Source organism: Citrus clementina, unplaced genomic scaffold, assembly GCF_000493195.1.
Source record: "Citrus clementina cultivar Clemenules unplaced genomic scaffold, Citrus_clementina_v1.0 scaffold_5, whole genome shotgun sequence".
NCBI lineage: Eukaryota > Viridiplantae > Streptophyta > Magnoliopsida > Sapindales > Rutaceae > Citrus > Citrus x clementina.
Genome location: NW_006262201.1, coordinates 13,107,807 through 13,119,665, shown reverse-complemented (window position 1 = coordinate 13,119,665; position 11,859 = coordinate 13,107,807). Strand labels below are relative to the sequence as shown.

The 11,859-nt window shown below is 31.0% G+C and overlaps 1 protein-coding gene across 1 annotated transcript; it reads right to left on the bottom strand.

Annotated features, from left to right (window-relative positions):
• Positions 1-5,705: 5,705 nt before the first annotated feature.
• On the bottom strand, positions 5,706-6,548 carry LOC112097949. The gene has a single exon (XM_024183543.1). It carries the CDS (start codon positions 6,546-6,548, stop codon positions 5,706-5,708), a length of 843 nt encoding a protein of 280 aa, XP_024039311.1.
• Positions 6,549-11,859: the final 5,311 nt, after the last annotated feature.

The window sequence follows — 11,859 nt, the reverse complement described above, 5'->3', positions numbered from 1 at the left end:
GTTATTAATATAACTAGTGACAATTAATTTAGTCATCTCAATAGTGATGTAAAATTTTGTCTCAATGAATATATTAGTGACATCAAATCAGTCATTATATATTTAAATTTTGTAACAATTTATTCAGCAGCCAACAATGTAAATAGTGACATTGTTTCAATCTCCAATTAAAAAAAGTGACATTTTTATTGTTACAAAAAATAATGATCTATCTAATAAATTTGTCACTAATTAATCTTAGAGACAATTTTTGTCGCAACATTTTTAGTTCATAAAGTAATTTAGCCTAAATAATATAATTTGACAAAACTAAATCATGAAAATTATTAACAAATGCATAGCATATAACGAAAAATACCCATTTTAAAATTGTATCTTATACTACTTCATAAAAAAATTTAATCAAATTTTAATATCACTACCATCCGATAAAGAAGTACTTAAAATTGTAAACAACTCTAATAATTGTCAAACTTTCAAAAATCATAAGACATCAACTATCAAAAGTCTCAATTGCATTTGCCTCATTTTGTGCTCGAATGTATTTCAAAACTTCTGCAAGAGTTGATTTCACTCTATTCTTCTCTTCTTGCATATTCTTAAGTTCATTTTCTGCAGCTTGCCTACGACTTCACTCTTCCTCTAACATTTTCAAACTCTCATTTTAAAAAGATTGTGTTCCAAAGACATCTACTTTACGAATCCCATGACCATAAGTGAGAGTCGATTTTGTATGCTCACCTACAACCTGATTAAAGATTTGATCTTTTGATGCATTGGGTTGCTGGTTCACAAGCTCATTCATTTGATTCTGAAGTAAAAAAAATGAGAAAAATAAATTATCATAAAATAAACAACGAATCAAACAAATTATAATTATAATAGATGTCTCATGTAATAAATTTATCTAGTTAGTTTCAGTAGATGTCTCATGTAATAATGAATATACTTATATCAATGATTCCCCAAAAGAAAAAATTAGTCATTAATCATAGAAACTATAATTGTAGTGCTGTATGTTCATAAAAAAAAAATAAAACAAAAAGCACTGGAAATTGCATAACTATTATAAAAAATTCTTACTTACAATTGCCTCTCTCGAGTTCTAATCAACAGGCTGGCCATTTTTTTTTGTGTGAGTAACCGTAAACATAGTTATCATATTCGGTTCTTTTCCTTCTGCATCATTTGATTGCTGCAAATATACAAATGCATTAATATTAATGTAGTTACAAACAAAATATGTAATAGCAGGTAAGGTAAAATGATCAATTAACTAATTCATATCTAATTCTAGCAAAGCTTTTTGTTCCAGCAGTGTGATTGGTCTTTAGCTTTGAACTGTTAACTTTACTTGTTGCAGAATGTTCCTGTAATAAAAATGAAAAAGTAATCTTCCACATACAACTTTTGTGAACAAATATGAAACTAAACAAAATATATATATATATATATATATATATGCACTTACTTATCCTTTCTCAGATTCTCAAAATTTGACCAGTCAATCCCATTGATTTTCACCCACCTCATTTTTTAAACCATTTATGGTCTCTTCATCATTTCTTGACTCATAATACTTGGTCTTTAATGCAGATTTTCAATTTCGCCAATGATGAGCTAATTTTTCATTAACCACCTGCCCCCTACAACCCAATTGATAATGAATTTTGCCTACAACATATTTAATAAAACACTTAATAAAAGTCATTGAGTTAAAAAAATTTTAAAAAATTAGTAATGTCATATATGTTTGTACTAAGTTTTATTCTAGGATTGACATACCTCTAGTAAATTTCTGATTTCTTGCTTAACATCAACCGGTACATGTCTCCAATCATCGAAATTAAGTGGCATTACTGATGAATCACGTGAAAGGTATCCAATATATTGCCCTAATGCTTTATCACCTTGCACAATTGCTTCCCCATCAGGGTTGAAATCCACTTGAATAAGCTCAATTTGTTTATGAATAGACTGTAATTTTGTTAGTCCACGCTTTCATTTGGATGTAATAGAAATGCGTTTTATAAACAAATATAAATTAATAATCACACACACATATATTCAAAAAATTTAAATGACAACGCAAGAAAATATTTAAAAAAGAGATATTTGCTAAATGATTACCTCAGTGAAATTTATAGTAATTTTCCATTTAAAAAATGAAAGAAATATTAAAAATGTCATTTATAATATATACCTGAAAGATCTTGAGTAGCATTTCTGTTACCATTTGTTTGGCTATTGTGATGAACTTGAGTATCTAAAAATAACAAAAGAAAAGTTAAATTAGACTTGTCTTAAAAAAAAGAGGTCTACTAAAAATTACATAAGTAAGTTGTATGTTAAATAACCATCTAAAAAATGAAGAAAAGTTATAAAAATGTCATTTAATAAAATACACCTCAAAGATCTTCAAAAGCACTTCCATGACCACCTGTTTGGCCATTTTGATGAACTTGGGTACCTAAATATAACAAGTACAAATGGTAACTAAAATATTTTCCCTCTAATAGCATCAATTTTTTTTTTGTAAGTAATCTCAATAATGTTACTAACAGCTTAAATGAACTTGAGCAACTAAAAATAAAAATCACAAATTGTATTCTATTAAGATTTACTAACATGTACGAGCTTGCTTTTCACTTAAAGCTTTACTATGAATTTGCTCAATCTCCTTGTTTTTGTTTCTACTACTTCGCTTGGAGATAGGGCTTCTTTCAACCATAAATGATGCATGATAATTTGGTCTCTTACGCTTAACCATTCTCTCTGCTACATATTGTTAGCAAAACAATGAAACCATAGATGTCATATATATCACAATCAAATAATATGAAGACAAATATGGAAAAATAATAAATAAAAATTATTATTATTAATAAATCAAGTTATTAAACAGCAAAACTTTTGTCAATTAAAAGAAAAAAGAATGAAATGTAATTCAACTCTTAACTTATTAATAAATAAACTCTTAACTATTAGTAAACGTTATCATCATCACTGTCCCAGGCATATTATCTCTAACCAAAGCAGTGATGTCAAAGTTGTCAGGAAGTTCCTCCAATCTTTGACCACTATATGATTCATTAGCTACAAGTAATTCGCCATCATCTTCAACCTCATTCTCTTCCATATTAAATAAATCTCTAGGCTTTGTTATCACCGCAACATGCCAATCCTTTTCAACAGGGTCTGCCACATAGAATACTTGTATTGCTTGAGTTGCAAGAACAAACAGTTCATCGGTATTAAGTGAAGAATTAAGATTCACAAGTGTAAAGCCTAACTCATCTTTTTTTATCCCTCTACTAGAATTTACATCAACCCAATCACACTTAAAAAGGGTAACTTTCCTCCCTCCATAATAATCTAACTCAATAACATCTGTTAACCTTCCAAAGTATGAAACATCTCCTAAAATAGGATTTTTGTCTTTAACACTGGCGAAACTTGAAGTTTTAGCTATAACAACCACACCGCTATTTTGAGTTTTGGTTTTCAAGTCAACTTCTTTTATTCGAAACCTAAACCCATTTATCATATATTTCTTAAATCTTGAAATCATTTTATTAGGTCCCTGAGCTAGTCGTTTCAAATCTTCTGACACAGCATTGTCTCCTTCTTGTTGTACTCTCTTAACATGTTTAAATAATATAAGTAATGATAATAAAAAAAAAGAAAACTATAATATAGATATCCATTTTGTGGATCTAATAATATCAATAGTTACCTTTGTCTCGAACCATTTAGGGAATTGCTCACTATGAATATGAGTAATATTAATTTGTCTGGCACGACGATTTGCAATTTTAATTATTTAAAGATGATTCCTATATTAAAATTAAACATTTAAATTGTGAGTTATAAATTTTTTTTTGGTTAAATTTCATTTACAAAAATAAAAAACTTACTTAATAAAGGCGGTAACTTCTTCACAATTAAATAATACGTGTCTATGTGCTTGGGATAAAATCAGAGGATCTAAAAAGATAATCTCTTCTTTACCCATTCCATGTCCAGTTTTTGAGAATATTGATAATGATTCATTATTTCCTTCCTCATTATCAGCATTTCTCGATGGTTGATTGAATTTTGTTTCTATTCCAGGCAAATAACGAGAGCAAAAAGTCAAACACTCCTCTACCAAATACCCCTCTGCTATAGAACCTTCTGGATGGCATTTATTACGAACATATGACTTTAATTTACGCAATTCCCTAGTAAATGAAATACTTGTCAATTTTACATGAATAATGAGAAATGATTTTCATTTAAAATATTAACATAATATATAATTACCTTTCAATTAGATACATCCACCGATATTGTACTGGTCCAGCAATCTTTGCCTCATCTGCCAAATGAATTGGCAAATGGACCATAATATCAAAGAATGATGGTGGAAATATATTTTCAAGATGGCATAAAATTAAAGTGATACGAGATTTAAGTTGAGCAAACTCTTCAACTATTCCAACTTTAGAACAAACATCTCTGAAGAAATTGCATAATTCAATCACCACTGAGCTAACATTATTTCGCAAGGACTTTCTCACTGCTAGCGGAAGAAGTTAATGCATTAATATGTGACAATCATGACTTTTTAATCTATGAATTTTACGTTGTTTAAGGTCCACACATCGTCAGATATTTGCTGAATAGCCATCAGGAACTTTGATGTTTGATAATACCTTACAAAAGATGTCTTTTTCACTCTGAGTCATTGAGTAGCATGCTTGTGGTAGCACTGTTTTTTCTTCTTTAGATTGGGGATGAAGAGATTGCTTTATTCTCAATTCTTTCATATCAAGACGTGCTTTTAAATTGTCTTTGGTTTTACCTTTAATATTCAACAAAGTCCCAATAATACTATCACAAATATTTTTCTCAATGTGCATAACATCTAAGTTATGGCAAATGAGGTTATGCTCCCAATATGGCAACATAAAAAAAATACTCTTCTTTTTCCACATCACAATATCCTCATCATTGATATCATCTCGTTTATGTTTTCCACTAGTATTTAATTTGTGTTTTCCATATATAGTGTGCACTTGGTTCATATGTTCTAGAACCTCAGTCCCCGTTAGTGGAGTTGGAGCATTTCCCTATAAGAAACGACGATGCCCTAAATAACAATACTTATGCCAATACTTTAACCTTTGATAAGTTGTGTTTACATTATAATGAGGACAAGCAAAACGACCTTTAGTGCTCCATCGTGACATATTAGCATACGCTGGGAAGTCACTGATTGTCCATAATAATGCTGCACGAAGATTAAAATTTTGATTTGATGAGGCATCAAATGTGTTCACACCATCCTCCCACAATTCCCTCAATTCATTTATTAAAGGTTGCAAGTAAACATCAATGTCATTTCTAGGAGCATATGGCCCTAGAATAAGTAAAGACATAAGAATATTTGGCTGCTTCATGCACATCCAAGGAGGCAAATTATAAATCATCAAAACAACTGGCTACGTACTATGAGATAAACTCATTGTACCAAATGGGTTAAAACCATCACTTGCTAACCCCAATCTTGCATTACGAGGATCTAAAGCAAACTCTAGATAACGTTGATCCAAGCTTTTCCAAGCTTTAGAATCAGCTGGATGCCTCAATATGCCATCTTTGGCACGATCATTTTCATGCCATTGCATAAATGAAGATGTCTTCTTTGACATGAAATATCTTTAAAGTCTAGGTTTTAAAGGGAAGTGGTGAAGCACTTTAGCTGGAACCCTACGAGTAGTTGCAGATGACTGATTTAGATTATTATATCCTAGATCGTCAGATGTGGGTTTCCATCGAGATGCACCACATATTGAACAAGAAGAATCATGCTCATTTTCTTTCCAACATAACATACAGTCATTAGGACATGCATCAATTTTTTTGTACCCGAGACCTAAGCCACCACTAATCTTTTTGGCATGATAAAAAGACTTGGGCAAAGTTTCCCATTCTAGTAATGCTTCTTTTATCAATTCAAGAAGCATTATAACTGCTTTATCACTTAGTCCATTAAGGCACTTAATGTGAAATAAGCGAACAATGAAGAAAAATTTAATGAACCTTTTACATCCTGGGTATAACTCTTGCTCAGCATCTTCCAACGGTTTATAGAATGTCTGAGCATCATGATTAGAAACTTTATTACACTCACCCATCATGTCATCAGGACCACTGTCATGGTCACTAACATCATCATTAGGAATTCTAAAAACATCATGTAGCATGTCATGCATATTGCCTGTCTCATTTACTCCTTCGTTATTCACAGTTGTTTGCCTTTTCTTAAGCTCTCCATGGTAAATCCACTTGTTACTAAGATAATCAGTGCCTACTCCAAAACATATCATATGTTCATAAATAGTATCTCTATTGTGACGATATCTATTACTACATTTCTTACATGGACATTTTAATCTCCCATCATTAGTACTATTTTCAAATGCAAATTTCAAGAATTCAGAAACTCCTCCCAATTTGAATGCTGGACTTGCCCTAGACTCATGAATCCAACTCTTATCCATTATATAATTGAGAATTCTAGTAGACAATCCTGAATTGAATATGAATAAAATAATAAAATTATAATAGTTGAAAATAAAATAAGTAAAAATGGATATTTTTGACAAAAAAGTAATGTATCTAATCACTAAGTAGCATTCCATGTGTAATAATGAAACGAGTATTACAAACAAAATTGTAAGAGAACTAAATAAAAAAGAAAAATCGCAATAAAATTATAAATACTTTAAAATGTAAATAAATAAATAACAAGCTACACCAAGAAAATCAAAGAATATCAATAGCGCCATAAGTGAAATTCACATTATCTTTAGATGAGCCATTCAATTGAGCAACTAATTATAAAAGAATTAAACTAAAAGTTATGAAGTTTAGATCTTTGCCATAAAGTGAATTAACATCAAGTACTTTAACTTTTTTTATTCAGCAGATACAATTGCTAAATAAAATAGTATACTTTATAACTTTTTTGTTCATATTATGTTATTTGTCTAATGCTTATCTTGATTTTTTTTATCTAACATTATTTTAACAATTGTATAAGGAAAAAGGAATAGGTAATATTTTAATGCCGTTCATTTCAAAAGTCAGGCATAACGTTTTGATTCTATATGCAATATGAAATAAAGTTTAATGCCACTAGTTCATTTCAAAAGTCAGGCATTACTTATTAATACTAGTATGAAAATTATACATGCCCTATAAAGAAGATATATAAAGATTATTGCTTCTAAACAAAATTTATTAACAAAAACAAATCACTTACATATAAGAGTTGCTTTGAAGAATGCTCAATGTAGGACCAACTTCTTTATTAACACCACTTTAACTAGATAAACAATATAATTTCGTATCAATGAATTAACAATAAAGAAATGAGCATCAATTTAATTTAAGAGAAATAGGATCATCATAAAGAGTTATAATAAATTAATTATAGTAAAGAATTCAAGCTATTCCAAAACCTTCGAATGCTTTGATTATATATATATATATATATATTAGAGAGAGAGAGAGGGGTTGGAAAAATCTGAGGAGTCTGAGTCTTCCTTCAGATTTATATACAAAATGAGTTTTAAACTGTAGATTGTAGCGGAGCTGTAGCGCACAGTAATCTTTGGAACTCTCCACTGTAGACTGTAGCGGAGCTGCAGCATACAGTAATCTTTGGAACTCTCCACTGTAGACTGTAGCGGAGCTGCAGCATACAGTAATCTTTGGAACTCTCCACTGTAGACTATAGCGAACAGTAAATTCTGGAACAAAATTATATAGGCTTTAGAATACAAATATAATATGGGTGAAAAGACATGTGCGCTCTCACTTGTGTCCAGGGGACCACCCGAAGATACATACAATACGATTACAAAGGAAATGGAAAAATAATTACTTTTTTTTTAACATACAATTAAACTTTACATAGAAACAATAATTATTTGGAATGCTTTATTGAGGAGAAAATGCCGAAGCAATCATCTTCATTTTCGTCAGCAAGGGAGATGAACGGTTCAGCTTCTCCTGATGAGCTTGAAGAGGAAGTTGCCACGGACGGCTCAGATCTCGAAGCAAGGAGTTGTTTCATAACTTTGAAGTATTCTTCTCCTGTCTTTGCACTGGCTAATAAGGATTGGGCCTTGGATTTTTTAGAGAAGAATGTGCTTTGGGCTTTGATTATTTCTTTACTTGGGCCTAAGAGGCCTTTCGTAGTAAGTCACGTCCGAATAGTGGATTCGGATAATTTTGACTTTTGATCGAACTTTGACTACCATTTGACTTTGAAAGTTCTTTGTAAGACTAGTTGGGTTTCTTGAGTGTGGTATTGGAAATTCCACATCCAAACCCAAGGAAGGAAGAAATTTGTACAAAAACAGAGGAAATGAGGAAACATTTTCTCAGACTCGGAAGGAATGTAATGGGCTTTAAAAAGGTTCAAACAGTTTATGGCATTCGGAGTGAGAATGTCAGGACTTGGGCCAAAGTGATTCCACCAATTTTGGAACCAATTTGGAAGGCTTTGCACTGTTATTTTTGAATTAAAGAAAAATAACCATGAGTGGGATTTCTTTGGATTTTGTATAAAAAAATGTGTTGTACTAGGCCTGTTGATAGTCCCAGTAGGAGAAAAATAAACAGTGTTTTATCCGCATCTAAAAGTTGGCGGGAAAGGTTTGGTACTTGTGGAGCTTATCACCCCATTGTTTTGGACTCAGGACTTTAAGGATGGTAGTTATTGAATAAGCTGGTTCTGTATGGATTTCACTGAGGAAAAAATGTTTAAATTTTACAGATTCAGTGATCTAAAGAATGCTTTGGTAATAAGACTGGGATTTTGATAAATCCCAAGGTTTGAAAAACCAGCCTTTAGGGAAAATCTTTGAAACTGCTTGAAATGGATCAGAATGATAAAACTCATCTTCAATAGTTAAAACGTTTTGATGAAAGGTTTTATTAATCCAATCCGATGATTTTTGTGAAAGCTTTGATTGAGAAATCACAATTTGAGAAGATGAGCTTTCACGTGAAACAATTTCTTTAGAAGAAGAAGGTTTTATAATTTCTTTGGAAATATGATTTTCTTTCTCAAGAACTTGAGAAAGTGCTTTACATTTTGAAATGCCTTGTAGGGCTAGCATAAGTTCTCGGGACTTTGTAATGGATTCCATCCACTCCTTTACTTGTTCTTCAGAGGAGATGGCTTTGTATTGAGTTTCTTATTCTTCTTCGACCATTTCAATCCAGGATTTAATGGGCATGGCAGAAGAAAGTAGTTTTTCTTTAGAGGGAGTAGTCTGAGGTTCTTTGGGGGTCTTTATAGGCTCAGTGTCTTTGAGGACAGCTTTACCTTTGTCTCTTTTCTTTGGCGGCATTATCTGTTTTGGAGAAATTCTCGAGTTAGAAAATCAGGAGTAGAATTTGTATTACCTTTAATAAATTCAATATCAAAATCAAAAACACTTAAAATAGCTTGCCATCGTGCAAAAATTTGTTTAGATGCAATGTTTTGGACATTCTTTTCTAAAACATGTTTTGCAGCTTTGCAATCAATTCTAAGTAAAAATTTTTGATTTAGCAAATCACTTTGAAATTTAGAAATGCATAAAACAATTGAAAGAATTTCTTTTTTGATAGTAGAATAATTTTTCTGGCATTCATTCCAATGTGCAGAAACATATTGAACTATCTGTTCTTTATCATTTTCTTTTTGTTTTAATATACCTCCATATCCTAAATCAGATGCATCAGTTTCAACAACTTTAGGTAATGCAGGGTTTGCAAGATATAAACATGGAATGCTTTTGATAGAATTTTTTATGAGTTTAACAACTTTGGTATGTTCATCAGTCCAAGCAACAGGGTTTTTCTTTAATCTATCATGCAAAGGTTTGGACATCCTATTGATATTTGGACAGAAATCAAGAAAATAGTTCAGGCTTCCTAGAAATCTTTGTAATTGAGTTTTATCTAGGATTTTATTTGGGAATTTGTCTACAAAGACAAGAGAACACTCTATAGGAGTAATGGTTCCTTTGGAAATGTGATGACCTAGGAACCTGATTCTGGTTTGAAACAAGGAAACTTTGGAACTAGAAATAGTTAGTCCAGCTTTCCTAGTGGCCAAGTAAAAAGTCTTTAAATGTTTGAAATGTTGGTCGATGGTTTGAGAAAAAATCAAAACATCATCTATATAAACAATGCAAAACTCAGAGTAAGGGTTATAAATATCATTCATGATTCTTTGAAATTCTGAGGGTGCGTTTTTTAAACCAAAAGGCATGACAGTCCACTCGTACTGTCCAAAAGGAACAGTAAAAGCAGTTTTGTAACGGTCATTAGGATGGATTTGAATTTGCCAAAATCCCGACTTCATGTCAAATTTTGAAAATATGAAAGCAGAATGCAGTTTTTGAAGCAAATCATTTTTATTAGGTATTGGGTACCTAATCCATTTTAATGCTTTATTAAGAGGTTTATAATTAATAACCAGTCTCGGTCTTCCTCTTTCAATTTCAGAATTTTTGTTTACATAAAAAGCAGCACAAGACCATGGGGATCTAGATTTCACAATGAGTTCTTTAGACTCAAAATCTTTGATCTCATCTTTACAATGTTGTTCCAAATCCATGTTCATTTGAATTGGACAAGCTTTAGTGGGAATTTGTCTTTCATCAAAAGAATTTTCATAGGGTAAATCTACCAAGTGTTATTTTCTATTCCAAAAAGCAGAAGGTAGATCAGCACAAATTTCTTTTTCAATGAGGGTTTTGAAATCGGAGATTTTCCTTTTTATGAAATCACTTTGTAATTGGCTCTCAATTCTTTTTAAACTCAAATCCTTTTGTAAAAACATTAAATCATTTTGTCTTGATTTGAGAAGATTATTGATTTGATTCTGATAGACAGAACAAGCTTTAACAATATTCAAATTCCTTGTTTTTGGCTTTTCAATAAATGGGAAAACAATTTTTTTGTTTTTTGCTTTGAAAGATATACTATCGTAATTGACAGTATAGGGAGTAATAAAATTTATAAAAGGGGTTCCCAAAATGACAGCATGGTGTATGTCATTTGTAAGAACAAAAGAAGTTTTAAATTCAAAACCATTGTTATGAATTGAAGCTTCAACTTTAGAATTAACTTTAAGTTTTGAATTATTGGCGGCAGAAAGTCTTTCTTTTGTTTTCTCATGAAATCTTTTGGGGACAATGTCCTCCCTTAAGCAATTCAAATCGGCACCAGTGTCAAAAAGGGCAATGGCGTCAATTGTAAAATCATTAGAAAAAATTAAGGTGATTTTAATTAAATATTTTCTCATAGTGATTTGCTTTAAAACAAATAGAAAATCATTGGGTACAGACTCAATGTTTTCTAGATTTTGATCATTTTTATCATCATTATCAGAATTGGATTCATTATCCGAATTATCTTGTAATTGGTTTTGTAAAAGAACTTGGATAGTTTGAGAATCATTCTCTTGTTTTTCCTTTAACTCTCTTATCTCAAGTTTAATGTCTTTAATTTCTTTCTGAAGATCTTGGATACTGGGGTTGTCTTTTTTGTTTTCTTTTCTAAAATTTCAGTAAGATCATAAGAGCTCTTTTTAACAATTGGAATTTTAGAAGTCTCTGCTTTATTAAAATCCAGAGTTTTCAAAAGCTTATCAAGATACTCTTTTTGAAGATTTGGATCATAAATATGTTTTACGAGCTTAAGAAAGGTTTCTTGATCTTTAGTCAAAACATTGATTTTCTTTAAATAAGAATCTGTTTCAGAATCACTACTGCTAGATGTAGAGGTATCTGAGTCAATAAGCTC

Excerpts from the sequence above, each read along its gene's own strand:
- LOC112097949 (XM_024183543.1), bottom strand. The coding sequence starts at position 6,548 with ATGGATAAGAGTTGGATTCATGAGTCTAGGGCAAGTCCAGCATTCAAA.